Source organism: Archocentrus centrarchus, unplaced genomic scaffold (assembly GCF_007364275.1).
Source record: "Archocentrus centrarchus isolate MPI-CPG fArcCen1 unplaced genomic scaffold, fArcCen1 scaffold_24_ctg1, whole genome shotgun sequence".
Classification (NCBI taxonomy): Eukaryota; Metazoa; Chordata; class Actinopteri; order Cichliformes; family Cichlidae; genus Archocentrus; species Archocentrus centrarchus.
The window spans coordinates 1,785,270-1,806,883 of record NW_022060254.1 but is presented as its reverse complement, the minus strand read 5'-3'; the positions used below and the strand labels follow the sequence as shown (position 1 = coordinate 1,806,883).

Genomic DNA, 21,614 nt, shown 5'->3' with positions numbered 1-21,614 from the left:
AACAAATAATTTTACTTACTGGGCACAGATGTAATCGTTTGTTTGTTGTTTTTGTGTGTTTTGTTACAGATCCCGCAGTTGATGACCCCGACCCCCCTTCCCCCATTTTGTTTTCTCTTTTTATCTCCCCCACCCCACCCCACCTCACCCCACCCTCCTCTATCATTACTTCTGCCTCTTCCCACCAGTCAGCTCTGGTGTTGCTGGACCATACCATTTAAATTTAAACATGTAAATAAAGAAACAAAGAATGAAAATAAAAGAGACCAGTGAGAGGAGTCTACAATAGAGCTTCTCTTGGCACAGCAAAGGTATTTGGCATAACAGAGGATGCAGCAATAATTTTGCCCACTTAAGCTGCCAGACAAGACAAGTTTGAAAAAAAGAGAAAAAAAAAAAAAAGTTTAAAAATTCTGTCAAACCAATGCTCATACTACCAATGCCTTATTTGTTTGTCCAATTTAATGTGTCAATATTAGAATTAGTGTTAAAATTTTAGTCTGTTTGAACAAAGACAGAGTGGGAAACAGTGCCTTCTGTCCTTTAACACTTAATGCTGGTTTTTGCTTTAATCTGTCACCTGTTTAGATATCACAATAGCATTACTGCACTGCTAAGGAAAAGGAAAAGGAAAACACCAACCAATAGAAAGTATCTACTTTATGTCAGCTGCACCTTTACCATTTTTTAGTCCAGTAACATTTCACAAGCTGTAGTCCACTGCAATAAAACCAAGAAGGAAAAAAATAAAACCACAAATTCACTGTTTCCTAAGAAAGTTTGAAGTGATGGAGAAGAACTTGGGAATATCTAGATTCACCCGAAGTACCACCCAGCTTTTTTCCATCAGTCTCGTCATTCCTGTTCTCGCCCATTTGTGAAGCCACACCCCCTTCAGGAAGCAACATGATTGATGGCTCATCTGACAGTGCTAAAGTCCATCTCACTGCTGAGGACAACTGAGGTACATTTCCATAAACCAAGGTTGACAAAGATAAATTGAACCCCAAAGAATACTTCTGTAATATGTATATTTTTCTTGCATGGACGTGATTTCATGCTGATATATTCTCAGTGTAGCTTTAATGAAAAACACTCTATAATAAGAGGCTGATGGTATCTTTGTAAAATCAGTACTATAATTTAAAAAAAATAGCAACTCTGCGCTCTGACCAAAATGCTATTGCCAAATGTGCTGACAGTAACAATGCTACTGTGCTGATGTTTAGAAGACAATGCTCAACGTGTTAGCCATGGCTCTGTACACTAGGCCGTTAGCATGATGGTAATAATACTTACTGTATTTGCAGACAAGTTCAAATAAATCTATGAATTAATGTGTTCTTCCTGCAGTCATGTGAAAAAAAAGAAAGAACCCCATCTTTCAATTCTAAGGTTTATGTAACAGGACATAAAAAAAATATGCTCCTTACCAGGTTCTAAAATTATTTAAATACAACCTCAGATGAACAACAAAATATGTATGTGGTTATTAGACTCAGCTGCTTGTCATCATTTACTCTCACTGTCATTATGTAACAAAAATTAAGCTAAAATGCAGAAGCAGTATGTGAAAAATTAAATACACCCTTACTACTTCCATAGGATTTGAGAGGGAAAGTAGCAGCCAAATGATGCTAATGAAATGCACTTGATTAATTGCTCATCAGCAACTGTAACCACCTCTATAAAAGCACTTTTGGCACTTCTGTGGTGAATCTTTGCAGACCCAATGACAAAACTTACATAAGCGGACGCCATTGTTGCAAGCATTTATGCTGGTGCTGGTGCATTACTGTATGTGCCAGTTATCTTGTGTTCGTGTCCCGGTGTTTGATATGCAGTGCAAGCTGATAAAAACAAAAAAAACAAAAAAAAAACAAAAAACCATAAAAACAAAACAAATACAATGCTGCTGACCTGCTCTACCTCCTGAGCTACAGCCACACCAGTCCTTGTATTCATGCTATAACTATTATTCTTTGTATTGTCATGATGATTGTTATTCTCTCACTGATAAATTCAAAATCTGTGGTGAAAAAGTAACCCAAAATGCACGGAGGACAGGAAAAAGACTAAACAAGTATGAGTTGTTTGGAAAGGTTGCCGGGAGAGTCTTCTCTCTAAAAAGAACATAACATTATTAATATTTCTTAAACTCTTTACTCCCATCAATCTTTCTGCATTAACTTCAATAATTTATTCTAACTCAGCCTATTAGACCCCATTCCAATAAGACTGTTCAAATATGTCTTAAGGCCCTTTCACACCAGATGCGTTGCGTAAAAACGACACGAAATTCCGAATCTTTCGGATGCGAACCTGTCGTGTAACCTATATACACACCGGATGCGTTGCATTTTTGCGACTAAATCCTCCTTATATAACGCACAGTGGAAAAAAAATGCAGTCGACATCAAGTGATGATGTAATGGTCCCGATGTTTCTAAACAAGAGAAGGAAGAAACAGAGTTTATGGGTTCATCCAACTAATAAGAAAGCAGCAGCAGGGAGAGTTTCATGGTTTGATCACGGAGCTGAAGCTGCTTCAGGGATGCTTTCACTCAAATTTCTGGATGTCAGTGGGACAGTTTGAGCTCTTGTTGGCAGAGTTGGGATCACATGTGAGGAGGCAGAGGATAATATCAGAGAGCCGACTGACCCGGAGCAGCGTGTAGCTGTGTGTCTGAGGTAAAATATTATGATTTTATTGTTCCCACATCACTGTATATTCAGTACCTCGGTTCGTGTTTTGAGCTATGACCTCGCATGCTGCTAAATGCAGCACTCTGATTGGTCAGTCCTGTTTGTTCGCTTGCGAAAGTCAGAAAAATCGAACTTGATCCGAAAAAATAAATGCCGCAAATTCGTCCTGTGAAATGACGCGGTCGGTGTGAACGGCTGCATTAAGAACAGGAGAGTCCGAAAAATATTTTTAACGCACGAAACATTCGCACGGAATTTACGCGTCCGGTGTGAAAGGGCCTTTAGCATTAATTAATGTTTTAAATATGATTCATCCATCTTTATTAACAGGCTTGTAAGCACAGGCTATTAAGGTGGCTGTGATTAAATACTTAATTAAACTGTTTTAGCTAATTATAAACAGATTTCTAACCTTTGTTTTATTATTTTTTTAATTATTGAAACAGTAGTGGTAAAACAGCTAACTGCTCATCTGCAAAGGAATTTCAGTTAGGAATGGATGCTGCACTAACAGAGAGATTAGAGCACACCATAGGTACATCCATCCATCTTCATCTGCTCATGCTGACGTGTAGTTACATTTCTCAGGACATATACGTCAGGTTACAGTGTAGGATTCAGAGGGGTTTCAAGAAATTCAAGTCATACAGAAAACAGTTACTTCAAGTTATTGCTGCTAACGGTAGTTCTCCAAACCCAAACGTGTTAGAATGCTGTGGAAAATGTAAACAAAAGCAGAGTACAATGATCTGCAAACATCCCTGCTGGCTCTGGTGTTGTTGGGCCATGTCATTTAAACTTGTAAATAAAAAAACAAAGAAGGAAACTAACAAGAGGAGCCTACAATACAGCTCCTCTTGGCACAGCAAAGGTGTTTGGCACAACAGAGCATGCAGACAATTTTGCTTGCTTAAGCTGATGGACAAGAGAGGTTTTCAAGCTTTCCGTGACCAAGACGAAAACCGCATTGTTCCTCTTAAACCCAAGGTTGGACAGACTCCTTTTCAAAACCCTGGCATAGATTTTTCCAGGGAGGCTGAGAAGGGTGATCCCTCAATATTTGGAGCCCTTCTCCAGTCCCCCTTTCTTAACCCTCTGGGGTCTAGGGTAAAATTGGTTGTTTTTGACTACTCATCTTCAGATTTCAGCTTACAAACTGTTTACCACGCCTTGTTTGGGATCTTTCTTTTTTTTTTTTTTTTTTTTTTTTTTTAACTACAACCTCAAACCTCATTTCCTTTGTCTGTATCGGAAAAACACAAAAAAGAGGGGGAGGGGGGCAAAATCCATATAATTTCATGCTAAACTCAAAAAATGGGCCGGGCAGAATTGTTGGCACCTTTTCAAAATTGTGGGTGAAAAAAAAAAAAAAAAAAAAAAAAAAAATCACACCTGAAACCAGATAGAAAGGAGAGAAGTTGACTCAATCTTTGCGTTGTGTGTCTGTGTGTGCCACACTAAACATGGAGAAAGTGGAGAAGAGAACTGTTTGAGGACTTGAGAACCAAAATTGTGGAAAAATATCAACAGTCTCAAGGTTACAAGTCCATCTCCAGAGATCTTGATGTTCCTTTGTCCACAGTGCACAACATAATCAAGACGTTTATAGCCCACTGCACTGTAGCTAACCTCCCTGGACGTGGACGGAAGAGAAAAATTGATGAACGGTTGCAACACAGGATAGTCCGGATGGTGGATAAGCAGCACCAATCAAGTTCTAAAGGAGTTCAAGCTGTCCTGCAGGCTCAGGGTGCATCAGTGTCAGCGCGAATTATCTGTCGACATTTGAATGAAAGGAAGCACTATGGTAGGAAACCCAGGAGGACCCCACTGCTGACACAGAGACATAAAGCTAGACTGCAGTTTGCCAAAATGTACGCGAGTAAGCCAAAATCCTTCTGGGACAATGTCTTGTGGACAGATGAGACCAAGATAGAGCTTTTTGGTAAACCACATCATTCTACTGTTTACTGAAAATAGAACTAGGCCTACAAAGAAAAGAACACAGTACCTCCAGTCAAATATGGTGGAGGTTCAAAGATGTTTTGGGGTTGTTTTGCTGCCTTTGGCACTGGATTCCTTGACTGTGTGCAAGGCATCATGAAATCTCAAGATTACCAAAGGATTTTGTGTTGCAATGTAGGGCCCAGTGTCAGAAAGCTGGGTTTGTGTCCAAGATCATGGGTCTTCCAGCAGGACAATAACCACAAACATACTTCAAAACGCACCCAGAAATGGATGAAAACAAAGTGCTGCAGAGTTCTGAAGTGGCCAGCAATGAGTCCAGCTCTAAATCCCATTGAATACCTGTGGAGAGATCTTAAAATTGCTGTTGGGAGAAGGCACCCTTCAAATATAAGAGATCTGGAGCAGTTTGTAAAAGAAGAGTGGTCCAAAATTCCAGCTGAGAGATGTAAGAAGCTTGTTGATGGTTATAGGAAGTGGTTGATTTCAGTTATTTTGTCCAAAGGGTGTGCAATCAAATATTAAGTTGTGTGTGCCAGTAATTTTGTCCAGCACGTTTTTGGAGTTTTGCGTAGAATTATATGAATTTTGGCTTTTTTTCCCTCTTTTTTTTGTGTTTTTCCAATACACACAAAGGAAATGAACATGTGCATAACAAAACGTGTGATTGCAATAATTTTCTGGGATAAATACTTCATTTTCTGGAAAACTTTCAGGGGTGCCACCAATTTCAGCCATGACTGTAGTTGAAGGTTAAAGATGGGAACTGCCACACCAGTCCGCCAATCCAGAGGCACTGCCCCAGACCTCCATGCAACATTGCAGAGAACAGAATATCAGAACAGTTGTAAAACATTCAAAGCCTTAAGGAACTCAGGGTGAATCTGGCCTGATGGCTTCCCAGAATCACTTTGAGATAATCAGAAAGTTTTGTTCTGTGGTCTCATTGAACTCTTCCCACACCCATGTTTGTGCATCAGCCACTGCCAGAGCCGCACTCTACTTGGCCTGGCAGTGGCTGATGTCAGGTGGCTCTGGAGTCCCACAGGCCCAATAAGACTGTCCCTTCACCCTGATGGATGCCTTCACCTCCAGTGTCCACCATATGGTTCTGGGATTACCACTATGGCCCTTTTCCACTGACTGGTGCCGGTGCCAGTATTTGAACCATTCAGCAGTTTTTCCACCATGAGCGCACTCTGTGCTCGGCTGAAAAATGGGTTTTACTCAGGCCCTGCAAGCCAGCTGGTCTCAAACCAAGAACGTGTGATGAAAGCGGAAGAAGGGCGTGACTCTGCTATCTCAACATAAACTTTTCTACCACTATTTCACTGCATGGTGTGTATTACATGAGAAAAGCAATGCAATTTTCACAGCTGTGAATTAGGTTGGGCACAGATAAAAGTACTTGTACAAGTACTAAAAGTACTTGTCATCTTGCTCTGTCTGTGTTTACCTCTGTGCCGCACACAGATGCTGCAGTAGTTTTGTTTGGACCATATAATGTATTCGCAGCACAAGAAAGGGGAGTGTGTGTCTGTGTGTGTGTGTGTGTGTTGTGCTCACTGGGCTGAGAATTTCAGCTATTAGCTACCAGAACACAACGCTATCTCCACAGTTTGCTAGTGGGCGCTGCCATTAGCACAACAATCATTTGGTAACAACGGGAAGCCCTGTTTGGTACCGAGGGGCGCCGTCAAATATTTTTTATACTTTAATCCCTAATTAGCGACTGAAAATAGACCTGCAATAGAAACATATTTAGGACACTTGTGAATACAAAGCATTGCAACATTAAGCTCATGCAGACCCCGATTTTTCAACAAAAACACTGATAACACAACAGCAGCAGTTGTTTTGCATGCAGTCTGTCTGCGCACAAGTGGCACGTGCAAAGAGGCGGAGCCATTACCGAGATGGTGAGCTCAGGAAACATTTTTCGTCCAAAGCAGCAGCACTTGTTCCTGTAACCACCATTAAAACCTTTACTAGGAAACAGCTGGAGGTCCTTCATCAACCATCTGATCAACAGCACCAACATGAAGAAAAGAGAACTTTGTAGCTGCTCCATCCACCACTGTTTCACACAGCAAAAAACTGCAGTAAATCTACATAAGTTAAAAGACGCAGATGAATAAGACAAAGGTAATTCTCAAATAATCAATTAAATACACTATTACTAAAATAACTGATAGTTGCAGCCCTATAATTAATAACAAGAAATGGTAGAAAGTGGCCAGATTCAGAAGACTTTTGAAATGGCAGGACCAAGTGGATTGGTAATCATAGTGAAGACACACCCATGGAAATGTTAAAATAAAGTCCTACTTGTATTAAAATATTGAGCACCATATTACAACCAATAAATAATTACCAAAATAAGATGTGCACAGAGATAACAAAAAACTTAATAAATTAAATAAGAGCCATGTCTTTTAATGTCAATTATATCCAGTTCAGGCAGCTGGGTGCTCTGAGCAGTTGACTAGTGTGAAACCAGTGCACCGATGCCCCGTTCTTGCAGTCCTACTACAACTTAGGCTATTAAACTGGAGATTCCGTTCCATATGAGCTGTGGCTTTCCATCCATTGCAGTGGAAAATAATCATCCTTTTATGAATTCAGAGAAGGTCTGTGCAAACCCCAAGTTCTCTGTAAAATCTTGGGCATCCGATCTCCCAAAAATAAAATAAATAAATAAAAACCCTGACCAATGCAAATCACTGCGCATTCAGGGTGAACACCAGTTTCAGGACTCCAGACCTAGCAGGCTGAACAAACAGATGTCAAGTTGTCACCAACAGCTTTACCTCAAAATCAACAATGTTCCTCTTATGTCAGAGTTACAGCTATGGCAGGCCAAGTAACCTCACCAATATAACCAAACAGGAAATAACTAAAGTTGAAATTTTCCATCAAGGTCATAAAATAACCAGTTCTTTTAAAAAAAAGTGTGTATTGAGGCTTTCTACAGAACAATAACTGAGTTTTATACAAGTATCTTTTAAAATCTAAGGATTTTTTTCTTTGAACATTTTAACTGAAACATATGACATGAGTAATGACCCTTTTCATGTAAATATGAAAAATCATTTGTTTGGATTCACTGTCATGGCCGAAAGTAAACTGTAGATTACCTTCTTTGTAGTTTTCTAAAATGTAACTAATAAATTACTGATTCCAACATGAAACAATGAAAAACATACATGTTACTTTTATGTTTTTAAAAACCTAAAATAACACCAGCTGTTGGCTACAAATTGCTAATACTACCCAGTCTTATGTAAAATGATAATGCCAATATGTGACCCACTTGGGGAAAAAACTTCAGTACAAGAGCAGTAAATTTAGGTCAGAGTAATGAGTAATATCACAAACTAAACACCTCCAATTACCACTTTTAATTCACTTTTATATAAATACATTTATGTAAATATGTAACAATACATGCTTGTGAGTAATTTCACATTTGTAAATGAGAACTAGTAGTCAAACTTTTTACCTGGTAAAATAAAGGTTCATCAAAATAAAAAAAATTTAAAAAATTCTGAAAGTGCTGCAGCCCTCCCCTGCAGTACATTCGCGCCCCCCTGGTGGGCCATGGCCCACACTTTGGGAACCACTGGTTTAGGCAATAAGCTGGATCTTAATACGTGATCCAGCTTCCATAAATCTGTGTATGATGTTTTAACAGTCACAACTGACCGCCCTTGCTAAAGGGAAACAACTGAGGCAGTTAGTACAGCACATTTGTTGGGGTTTGGTGATGCACAATATAGTGACCATTAAAGACGAGTTGCCAGTGGTCACACAATCTTCCACTGAGGGCCAGGGCCTTATTAGTATCACAGCAGAATCCCAGAATCAATCACAGAACAATACCAGTCACAATGCATTTGGACTTTCTACACAGACTGCTTGTAATGAGATAAGGCTAGACAACTGGCCCAGCCACAAAATAAGTCCGGAAGTATTTTTTTATAAACCCCTTCCACTTGCTGATTTACTGTCCATCATTTTTCTTCCTAACATGTAAAATACTTTTTAAATATGAAATTCTTGGTAACAGAATAAAGAAAATGCTCTTTTCATTCAACTTTCATACTGGATTGTTCCACAAAAACAAAAATAAGTAGACAGTCTGATATAGAACAACATTCGAGTTTCCTGATGCTTCTTAGGATATTTTAAACATAATCCAAATTATGAGTCCTCCAGGTCAATGTTCATGCCTACAAAACTGTGTCTCAAAAATGTAAAACATGCAGGCATTATTCAAAATTATTTTCTCAGTTATAATTAGAGTACCATCTGGTTCAAAGCACTTCTCCTAACTAAGCCAATCTTACAGAACAAGCACCAACAGAAAGAAACTAATGTGCTGTATTCTTTTAGGAGCTGCACATAAACATGCACAGAACACATTCACGGATGTAGTGAAGGAGGACATGCAGGATGTGATGGTGACCCTCCAGGGAGCAGCCAAAAGAAGAAGAATTACAATGCTGAAGCACTATGGTGTTTCAAAAAGGAGAGAGATGCAGAACCACATTTCTGTGCTCCATGTAGATGTTCAATTGGAATGAACTGTATTTCCATAGCACCGATACACAACAGTCAATTTAAAGTCCTTTATATTGTAAGGTAAAGGCCCAACAATCAGACTCATACCCTCAGTACAATCCATACATGTAAATACACACACCATGTCTGGTAACTACATCACCGTGTGTAGGCATAGAGGTAGGTAGCAGCAGGAAACCTGTATCATGCTTGGATTGAGTGATTCTGTTTATATGTGCACCGGTATGCCGGCTTCTTGGAACTTCATGAGGTAAGACATACTGCTCAGTGAGGGACTAATGCACAGGTGTGCTAGATCGGTGCACTGCTAGGTAGCTACTCCTAGATCTCATGTCACTATTAAAATCAAGAGGGGTCATTTCCTGACAAAGTTCTGCCAATTGTTAGATGTGCTATATGAAAAAGTGACATTCTACCCAGAGCATGGAGCACAAAGAAAACCCACAGTTAGTTAGTTGTGTCATAATAACCTTCAGGCTTATGGGTATTCATTTCGCTAATATAAAAAGATATAAAATGAGTCCTACAGCAAGTCCTAACACAGATCTTGCATCTTTGGTGTGGGAAGGAGTTCTAAATAAAAGACAAATGTTTTACAGCAGGGGCAAGTGAGAAAGGAGTGAAAGAGCTGCCAACAGCCCATATAAAATAGAGCTTCAATAAACCACTTCCTCAAATCTCCTTTCATTGACTGAACTGAGGAAGATTTGGCATTTACAACTCAGTTCCTGTTATTTGGAGGTGGCTGCCTCCCGTATCTGCACCTCCTCCCCTTCCCCAGCCTTACTTGCCAGCAACAGCAGCCAGCCTGCAGTTCTCAAGGCTCCTGCTTTCTTTGTGTTGAACTTACATGAGTGGGTATGATTTCTGAGGACAGTGTGTGTGTGTGTGTGTGTGTGTGTGTGTGTGGGGGGGGGGGGGGGCATGGTTCAGGGCCGTCCCACTCATTTTCATCCAAAATAGGTACAATATATCTCTAGGTGCCGCCCATCAAAACTAATCCCAGACAACTTTTGAATTTCTAGATGTGGGCTGATACCATCTGGGTGGGTTTTAAAACGGTCATTATCAAACACCCACAGTTACACTCTAGATACGCATGTCAACAGTTGCAACAAATAGCTATATGCTCCTTTCCTGCCATTTTAAATTTTCTGCCTTGACTCTCTTGCAATATTAAAAATCTGCACATAATGCCTTATTGTCACACAGTATAACAAAACTGAATTTCAATTATCACAAAAACTAATTCAGCATGTTTTTGCCATACTTATAAACTTATGCTTAGGATGGGTATTGGGGACTTGTATTAAACCAGTACTGGTTCATCAGAGGTGTCAGTATCCCAAGTATTGATGCCAATACAATCATTCATTCATTCAGACATAGCTGGAACCTGCTGGTGTGAAGCAGTGAGGTTTGATGTTTGTTTACATTCATACATTTATTTCTTCTTTTTTTTCCTCTGTCACTTACGCTGACACGTATCATAATGTAAAACAAACAAACAAACAAAAAAAACGTGCAGACATGGATGGGAAAGAATCCTGATCTCCTGCAATCTGTAGCGATTGGTTCTGCAGAAAGTCGGCGACCTCTGCGCACTGCCTGTCTCAGAATCCACCGACCCTCGTTCTGTTACCGTGGCCTTCCACTTTATGGCTGAGTTGCTGTCATTCCCAATCGCTTCCACTTTGTTATAATCCCACTAACAGCTGACTGGAATATTAAGTAGCAAGGAAATTTCACACCTGGACTTGTTGCACAGGTATCATCCTATCACAGTACCACGCTGGAATTCACTGAGCTCCTGAGAGCGACCCATTCTTTCACTAATGCTTGTAGAAGAAGTCTGCATGCCTAGGTGCTTGGTTTATACACCTGTGGCCACGGAAGTGACTACAACACCTGAATTCAATGATTTTGATGGGTGAGTGAATACTTTTAGTAATATAGTGTATGTGGTGCACACAAGCCTCAAATTAAGCCTCTGCGAGAAATGAGGGGAGCTAAAACTTTTTATGCAAGTGTTACATAGAGCCAGAGGCTGACATGCTGGCCCACTCATTAAGACATCGATCTGTGGCTGTGCACACTTCATAATGGTGTTGCAGCGCTAATATTAAAATATTGACCCTCAATTGTGTTGGTTTTGTAGATTCAGAATATCTATCACTTTGAAGCTTTTTTTTTTAACTCAATTTTAAAACTTGCCCTCAGAAGTGGCTAGAAGGCTCTGATGTCAACTGAAACAAAAAAATAATGAAAACATGTACATTTCATAGGTGGCAGACGCTAATGTTAATGTAAAATCCCAAAGACGTACACAGTGACTCCCTGTCATGTAAGCCTTACTGTGGATTAAATTACCTACCATAAACAAGTGTAAAAGGCACACTGCTCTCATTAGCGGATGTTTTATCCTGCTGACAGCGAACGTTAACAGGACGGGCTGATGAATACTGAGGAGAACGTCCTCTTGATCCCATTCAGAGTACATGAATAATTAACTGAATATAAGATCAAATTAAAGCAATCACATCGTGACTGTTGAATTAAAAAAACAAGCAAAAAAAAAAAAAAACCCTGTGGCATTATAAAAAAAAAAAAAAAAAATGATTCAAATAATTTTAAACCTGACTATAATTTTCTAACACAGATAACACCAAACTGGATTTTGTTTATGGCATACACCAAATTTGTAATGATCAACCTTTCAGAAATAAGAAAGGCACTAAACTATCACAAGCGTATAGTGTATAATATTAATGTAATCCAGTGCTGGTGGTTTCAGATGCTTTGCAATAGAATCTCATAGATCTGGTCATTGCAGAGGAAGCCAAGGCAGACTAACCCAACATCTCACTCTTTTGCAAGAATTTTTTTTTTCCCCTCCATGACAAAAAGCACCTTGGCCTAACACAAAAAGAAGCTCAACTCTAGTGTATTTTTCTGCACCGCACAAACGACTAATTTCAAGCTCTTTTCAGGGAGCTGAGCCATTTTTTCCTCATTACACTATCTCTCATCTTTCTATAAAAGTGACAATCCTCTGAAATATCACAAACACCTTTCAAGAGATTCCATCTCATCTGTAGATTAAATGGCAGTCTGCACTCCAAATGAGGTGCTTAAGCAGCATGAGCTGCTGCTGCCTATTGCCAAATAGCACCCCCCCCCCCCCCCCCCCCCCCCCCCTCACTGGTTCCAAAGACCTTCTTTACCTCGATTTGTTCAAACAGCTTTGCCATTTGGCTGTCTCCATGGCGACACCTCCACGCTGGCCCGTTAACTGCGTGGCAATAATGAAGCGCGGTGGCAGTTTTACTGACTGACTCGTCATTAATCTTAATGTGTGGCTGGCAGCTTTTCTGACTACACAACTAATCGTTTGGAGCGTGGGAGGAAGTTAGACTCGCACTCTCTTATCACTTTCTCATTCTGACTGCTTTCTATGTTTGGATTTGTGTGAGTTGGAAAAAAAAAAAAATGGGTGACATATTGACATAAAAGGACTATATTTAGAGCAATTGGGAAACAGCTGATGTGGAAAGTCTGTCTGAAATCTTATCAGCTGGGTGTATGAACCTTCTTGTGTTCAGGATTGTTATAAGAGCAAATAAAATAAAGCTGACAACTCTAAACAGCAGATCAATCTCAAGCTTCAAATCACACCTGCAAGTGAACTAAATAACTATGATAGATTTCAGTATGTTTAAAATCTCTACTAGAGGGCTTGACATATGATTAGTTCCAGTCTGTGAAATCCTGACAGACCCTTGGTCCGTATTTTATGCTTAAACAATCATGATGCAAGATTTCCACGCCTAACCACCAGTTCATTAAACACTGCTGGCAGGTATGCAAAGAGCAGATCCAGGTGGAGATATCTCAGCACACACAGCGTGTATTTCATTTGATAGGCCAGGTGAAATTGGGACAAGTTAAAAAGATGTCCCAGTCCATTTAGTTTTAAATTGATTCTTTTCTCCCAGTACCTCCCCTCTCAAAATCTCCAGTTTCCAAGGCTACACATTCTGTCATCATTCATAGCAAATACTTCTGCTGTCTATAAAAAATTAAACAATATGGAAAAGGTTATCTTCTAAATCAGCACACAAACTGCAGCCTTTAAAGCCAAATGTTAGTCCTCAATTCCCTCTGCAGATTTACTTTCTGCTTACAACGTGTTTAAATGCCTCATTTTATATTAGTGGGCAGAGTAAGCCAGCACGTACGGCTGCACTTAAATAAAAAGTGAGCAATCTTAACCACATCAAACTCGGGGCAATCCAATACCAGTTAAGGTACCTGGCACCTTGGGGCCAAAGCCACCAAAATGCAACAAGCTTACCATCCAGTCAAAACATTCTTTGCAACTGGATAACTTGAGTTAAAAGAGCAACAAGAGGTCTCAAAAAAACCAATCACATTCCAACCCTCGACATTCTTAACCATGCCTATACATTTCAAAATAGTGCTGTGTGTGTTTAAGTTTAGATCTTTCTGCAAAGCGTACTATGTCTGAGGTACATATCAAGAAAATGCTGTTTTCTCAATATGTCAAAAGTTAAAAACAAACTGTTTGGAGGAGCATAAATAAAACTACCTGAGCTGAATCAGAGAAGGCTACAGAGGTAAATTTAAAGTTTTTATGATAATCTATGAAGTTATAACTTCATAGATTAAAATATACCAGCGCTGTTTCCTGCGAGCTGTCAGTGATGGCCAACTCCAGAATATGAATCTAGACTGAAACTAAGGAGGCTGTGTGCACATACAGCATATCATCATAATCAATCACAAGGAGAAAGTCAGCTGCCTCAAGCTTCCTTAATTCTTAAAATAAAAGACAATCTTCAGTTTCAGCGTCCTAATAAGATTAACAATGTGTACATTAAAGTTTGTCATATATACATACCAGATACTTACAAGCGTGCATTCTTTATGTGGATTAATCATCAGATATAAAAATGCTCTTGCAGGCAAGCTTTTGAGAAAATCATGAACTTTGTTTTGTGAACCTTTCAAATCTTTTTTTAAATGCAGGTAAGCAGTTTGCAATGAGTCAAATGCAGTTCAAACAATATGCAAGTGTATTTTGTCCTTTCCTTACCCAAGTCATGTATAAAAAGAGAAAACAAAATAGGTCCCACAACAGAACCCTGTGGGACACCTTTATTTTAGTTTGCACCTCTGCACACATCATTTCTGAACAAAGGCTGACTAGCAGTGATTGGCCAAGATTTGTAACAGTAAATTTAACCAGACACTTAAATCGCCCCCCACCCAGCTGAACGTGGAAATTTTCAAGAAGCTAACAAAGGCAAAGTGGCTAAAGCTAAAGCTAGCCATTTTTTTATTATTATTTTTTGTCAGAAATTAAACCTGTCATGTTAGTGTAGAACATTATGCAACTGTATTTTAAATAAATGTTAGGCATATATAATGAAACTAAAATCTTAATTCTGACCAATCAAAATCTTGAAGTGTTACAGACCAAAGGAGTCACCACAAACTAAATGGAAAACTAAATCATTTAGCCAATTACAAATAAATTAATAAAAAATAAAATCTGAGACCATCTCTATACTATATCCTTTTTTATAGGTTCAAACTATACAAAACAATAGACCCCAAAAATAAATAAATAAATAAACATTCTGCATTTATCCCGAGTAGAAATTCAAGAAACTCATGACTGTAAACCAAGAATATAAACAAAACTGACATTCAGTCAGTTGTCGTCCACTTAACACTACAAGGTGGGCAAAGGAAGAACACACACACACACACACACACACACACACACACACACACACACACACACACACACAGTACCATTTCAATAAAATGGGCAACGAGGCTCATATTGATCAGAAGTCCAATTTGACAACAAACCTGATCTGATGTGGAAGCAAAGTATGACACACTATGCAGCTGTTTATTGTGTCTCTTCATTTTTTTGTTGTAAGGCTGGAGAAACTGTCTCAGACTGTAATGTCTTGCATTGTGTGTGCTCTACAGATGGCACTGCTTCAGATGGTAAAAATGAACAGCGATATTACCTGCCTTTGTGGGAACATGCTTTCAACACAATCTGCAGTGCAGGCTACTCTTTCTTTGTCAGACTTTAAATAGCCAATATATCTCCATATTACCAAATTCATCAGACCCTTCTTTTCAATAGTGTCCTCGTCTTTTGAGGTGTGGGCTGTGTCGGTTGGGGTGTCTTGTTTGGTAAAACTGTGGCTCAAATTAAAAGGATGGCTTGGGTTTTCATTAAGATTTTCCCTTTAATTTTGCTCACACTCCTAACATACTGTACAGATGAAGTAGCCCGAATATTAGCACTTGTGCTCCTCCTCCTACACTCTGTGCTGTGTGCATCAAGCTAACCTGACATGGCTCTATCTCAATTCCAATTACATGATTGGTTCAGTGTGGCACCATTTTTAATATCACTGGCCTTGGATGGATGAATGAATGGATGGACGAATGGATGGATGGATGGACGAATGGATGGATGCTATTGACTTTACAGGACTATGTAAAAGACTTGAGCCACCCCTCGTTTCTTTATATTTTGCTTCCAAGGAGCCACATTTTCTTGTAATTTTTTTTTTAAGTGGCCTCGAGTTCTCCAGACTCTTTGGACACTGGCTGCTTTTTCCACAAATTTTCAGTCCAGTCCTTATAACTGATCATTTTCAGAGGAATGGGTTTAAGCTATTTAACACTGACATGAGTATCATTCAGATGTAACTGTATTTTTAGGTACTCTATTACTAGCAGCCTGTTGACCAAAAAAAAATAATTTCTTTTGTTGAATCTACACAAAAAAAAAAAAAAGAAAAAAAAAAAGTCAAAGATAACAGTTTGTCAGCTTTAAAATAATATTTAGCACCAACAAGGTGCTAAAGACCTGATAAGACCTGCATGATGCATCTGGCCTTTCAGTTGATCCATCTTTTCTTCACCAAAGCCCCCACCAGAAATGGTCTCATTAGAAGGGTGCCTGTGAAGACACCATTCTTAAAGAAGGGAAACAGGGAGTAAAGGCTGAGATATAGCAGATGAAGGACTGGACTGGACTGAAAATCAGTGACAATCGGTCTTATGGGGTGATGAATCGAGATTCAAAATTTTCATTTCAGCCAATAGTGTTGGGGAGCTAGGCAAAATTGATGGACTTACTAACACAGAAAAGGACCGTCCGATTTTGATCCACGCCAGCATTATTGGGGGTGTGAGTGAGGGGACATAACCAAAGTTTACAATTTTTGTCTGATATAAAATGATTTATCACACCTATCATGACCGAAAAACTGCGACAAATAGTCATTTAAGATGACATATTGTAGCAATTTAACATCAATAAATTCTGAAGATACAGAATTGTGTTAACTTGAGGGCCATGAAAGCATTCAGTGGATGAAGTGGTCTAATTAACTGATGATAGAACTCTTGTTTGCTAGGCACTCGATATTATTAAAAGAGGCAACTGTACCAGAGGGAGATATGGGTGAGGCAAAACCATAAATTAAATTAAGATATTTATTCGCAAAATAATTCATACTTTAAACAGCTAAGAGCTCAAGAAGAGCTTTGGTTGATAGTTGGGGGGAGAAAAAAAAAAACAGGCCTCTAAGAGTTCACTGACAAAGGAAAAAGTATTATGGCACGTATCTTCACATATGGTTTATTGAAGCTTAAGTATTCTCCTGATGGGCTTTAGGCCAACTGCTTGTGCACAATATCACACTTATAATGACTAAAAGCCAACAGTGCAAGAGAAAACAGAGCACAGAGGCCAGAACTAATTTGGTAACTTGTAATCAGAAAAACACTTCAACCTTTCAAGGTACCACATCAGCAGTTAGGAGTCAGATTTACAGACTGCTTGGAGGCGCTGGGGTAAATGAGTTCAGGATAAGATCTCAAACTTGCTGTGTGCACCACAACTGTTGACAACCATAACGACAGACAGATAGGCAGGTTGTGCTGACAAATTCGACCAAACTGACATTCACTGTATACATTTATATTATTTTAGCCAGTTTTGACAATACTGTTTCAGCTAGTTCATGTCCCTTCAAAAGTCCAGTTTTTTAAATTTTTTTATTCCAGTTACCTAAAATGTTTTTTCACCCAATGTTTTAGTTTAGTTTTAGATAAGTAACCTTGTGTACAACTCCTGCATTTTGCTTGGTAAATTGCTATTTTTGTCAGTAGAGTCTGGTGGATTTAACGTTTTCACTTCCTCATCTGCTCGATGACAGGTAAAGTGGTGACAATGTTCTAAAGATACCACAGGCGACACTTTTTCTGTTAATTGGCTCAAATTCCTTTGCTGCTGACCACATCCAAAGCAGTTCAGGCTTTAGTTTCTGTGCTTGGGGATGTACCAACTGCACTGACTGCATATCAGCAACTCATATAACCTCACTTCAAAGACACTGAACTTATCACCATGCAAGAGAAAACTCTTCGCCCTGTGAAGCAGTTATTTTAAAAATCACAATGCAAAGACATGAAAGGTCTTAAAGTTTGAAAATTATAACAGGTCCTGAGTGAGAAACCAAGTCTTTTTAAATATGTACCATAAAAAAAACAAAACAAATTTTTGCATGTAATATCAATACTGATATATTTATCATCTATTCACCCTAAAAATATTGAGAGTTTTGGTCAATGTCACCCAGCCATACTAAGCAGGGGCTTCCTTTTTTCAAAACAGTGTTTTGTTTTGTTAGTGTTTATATTTTAAAATATTGGATTTAGATATTAGAAACTGACTTTTCACTGTTTTGAGATACTGGTGGAACAAAGCAAGCAATCTAAAATGTTAATATGGGATCTGGGAAATTGTGACTGATGATTTTCACTATTTTCTAACACCTCTTTGACTTGACAGTAAGTTAATCAGAGGGGGGATTTTTTTGCAGCACTTGGTGCATCACTAAAGTATGTAGTCTGCCTGCAGGTTCTCCAGACTGTCATCATACACCTGCCAGCTAACTAGATACAACAGTAAGTGGTAAGCTGAGCAGTTAGGCAGAAATATGCAACTGTGATTGTTCTGACATATTTACAAACATACGTTTGGCTGCTCCCTTGTCACAAGAGATCACAACAGCGGGTACAGTAGCACCACATGTGTGATTTGGCAGATTTTCTGATGCAATAAAGCCAAAGAAAAGCAAGACTAAGGTAAATTACAGTCAAAACAATAAGCCACTACATAAAAGCTATTTAAAAATGTATTTTTAGAAGTGACTTCAAATAGGCAAGTGATTCTGCAAGCCTCATCTCCTGAGTCAGGTCATTCCAAAGGACAGGGGTCCACTTTAACTTCAAGCTAGTCAATAGTGAACTGAAACAGGAACATGAGCATATACAATGATCGTGAAGAAGGAATGTAGATATTTTTCACAGACGTCTGCATATTTTGTTATTAGCAAAACATAAGACCACTGACACTGTTGAAACCTTTAAGAATGAAGTTCACTTACTGCAATTGATATGTGGCTAGTAAAACATTACAGAGTGAATAATTAAACCACTAACATTTCTGCATCAGTCCTTCCAAACACGTGTTCAATGTCAGACTCTACTGACATTGAACACATAAGTAATTCCAGCATATAAAAGTGGAGACAGAAAATGCTCTCCAATTACAGACCGATTTCTCTTTATCACAAAAACTTTTGCAGAGGTTTGATCATATCACAGCAGCACTGACATCCAACAGTGCCCGGTGGTATGTCACTCCCGCTATTTGCCCATGCAGCAACGGCCAGTCTGCCACTGCTTTAGGCCACTCTTGCCAGACAGTAGCCTAAACCTGTGCATTTATTTATTTATTTTAGGGGGGTTAGATGCAACCTCTCTATTAACACTATCTTTGTACACAGGATGCAAGGCTATATGAGCATTTGTATTCATGAGAGGGCACTAAAAGATCTTTTCATACTGCACTCAAGTGTCAGTCAGCACCAGCTGAAGTGTAACTTCTTGTGCATTAAAGTCTAAAAAAAAAATGTATTTAAAGTTCCTTTTACAAACATTTGTTTTACCCAGTGTGAATAAAACACAGATTATGTGGCCACTATTATATTTCTTAACATTTAATACTGCCGCAGTGTCACACACCATGGCTTTTTATTGTCCTTTGGTAATCAATAAGTAAATAATAAAGTTATATTGCTGCAATGGATGTGCTTTAAGCACAATGAAGTGACTCTATAGAGCCTAAATAAAAGTGATTTGACAGTAGTGACCCGATTTTCAAACCACAGATGCCATAATTATGTTGTTAAAAACCAGTATCTTTTCATTTCTACCTCTGACAAGGTAATTCAAAAAACTTTGCCCCATACAACTTTGCCTTTGAAACACCTGATTAGGAACTTTCAGGCCTACATTCATATTGATGCAGCAGTTTATGGCCGGGTCAGCCTTTGCTAATATGGTTAGACTAGAAACCTGACTGACACTTAAGGGCAGAGTGAAAAGGTCTTTTAGTGCCCTCTCATGCATGCAGAAAGACACAAGTGCTCATATAACCTTGGATCCTGTGTACAAAGTGTTAACAGAGGGGCTGCATCTCATGAGACCGAACCCCAAAAATGCACAGGCTTAAGCAATAGCAGCAGAGCTGCTGGAGCACCAGCGTAAAGCAGCGGCAGACTGACTTACACACCATTGGCCGAGCTGGCCATTTTAGCGTCGACATTGGCCACTGGAGCGGCTGGCCGGTGCAGCATGGGCTGATGTCACAATCCGGGAGCGGCATACCATTGGCTAATTTCGGATCCCGGCGTCTCTCTAATTTTACTGCAAAAATATTTTTTACTGTTTAGCGTTGGCAGAGCAGATTTGGAAAGTTTTTCATAGGCGCAACCCACATACTCAACTCTGCTGCTCAACCTCAAATGCATTTGCCTTGCAAATGTTGCGCCATTTAAGGGGAAATAAACTGGCTTTCCAACATGAATTAATTGCCGAGAAGCGCTGTTACAACAAAGCAATACCTGACCAAACACAAGCGTCTTTACCTTTTGTGTTAAGTTTGCATACACATTAAGAAGCAACACACTAACAAACCACAGGCGGCATTCTGCACCTTTATGATCCCATTATTTACAGCTTGTAGATCCAGCCCTCTGAGAATTAAACATAAACCTATTCTTTAGTACCCATATACATATTTTTTTCTATGTGCAGCTGATCAATTGCAGATGCGAGAAACTATCCACTACACAGAGCCAGCAGCCCCGAAAGCAGCTCTCCTTACCTCTTTTTGGTTTCGGGAAGCTTTCGTGCAGATGAAAAACTACTTTCTCCACAAAGTGCTGGATGTTGCTGTGCTCTGGTCCTCGCACAAACACCATCCAGTCGTGGGTAAAGCCTTCCACTGTGGGTTTCTTTCTGACCTGGGCACGATGACCAAGTTCCAGTTTCACCTGAACGGCACCCTGCAGTACAAAGTGATGCCGGGTTAGCGTCAACGCTCCACACTCAGCAGAGCTCAGTTAAAGCAGGATAAAGGCAGAAGAAGTCTAAACCAACAGCTGCCACGGTTTCTGCAGTTTTTTAAGGCTTACAACACCATCGCGTTTGCCTGTCTCTTACCTCGTATCTCATTCCAATTTTTAAAAAGTCAACATTTCATTTAACACTGCAGAAACACACGTTTATTTTTCCTAAAGCCTACAGGTATACTCTAAAACAGGACGTGTTACGCTGCTCATATTTCAACATTTTTTTTTTCTTTCCTCTGCTTTATTTCGTGTAGTAACGTTACATAATTGTTCAACTTTAACATCCTAAGAATAACGTTGAAACTTATCAGGAAAGTTGGCATCTCCTCATTAACGTGCCAACTGATTTTACCCATTGGGTCTATCTTTAAGAGGAATTTAAGGAAGACTACAGCTATTCTGAAATAGCCTTCATTTGTGCATTAGCGAAAAGCTTTTGTTTTTTTTTTTGCTTCCTAATGATTTTTTCTTTTTCTATTCCGTTATCTTTGGGAGGAAATGTGCATTTCCCTATTCTTTCATCTGATAGCGGCGCGTTAAGTAGCAGTGCAGCTCGAAAAACCCTTGTTACGGAGAAAAACCACGGACCCCTCCGATGTGCCAAAACGGCAAAAATGTCCACACATATACTCGGTAAATCCGAACCGGGCACAACAAACCATTCTGAATGGTTACTCACCGAGTTGGCCATACTTGAGGCCGCGCGTTAGTGTTATTTCATGGAGAATTTGTTTTAAATTAGATTAGAGGTGAGTACAGTTTGCCTTTAACGGCGGACATGGTTTCTCACGGACTGAACTCGGACTCAAGACT

The 21,614-nt window shown here is 39.3% G+C and overlaps 1 protein-coding gene across 2 annotated transcripts in view; it reads right to left on the bottom strand.

Moving 5' to 3' along the window:
* mllt3 (MLLT3 super elongation complex subunit) overlaps positions 1–21,614 on the bottom strand; it is a 66,195-nt gene extending 44,581 nt beyond the window's left edge. For both annotated transcript variants that reach the window (XM_030723188.1, XM_030723189.1), the window contains exons 1-2: positions 21,481–21,614; positions 20,555–20,735 (exon numbers count right to left, since the gene is read on the bottom strand). In XM_030723188.1, coding sequence (XP_030579048.1) covers positions 20,555–20,735; positions 21,481–21,492 — 193 coding nt within the window. In that variant the 5' untranslated portion in view covers positions 21,493–21,614. The remainder of the gene's footprint in view (positions 1–20,554; positions 20,736–21,480) is intronic.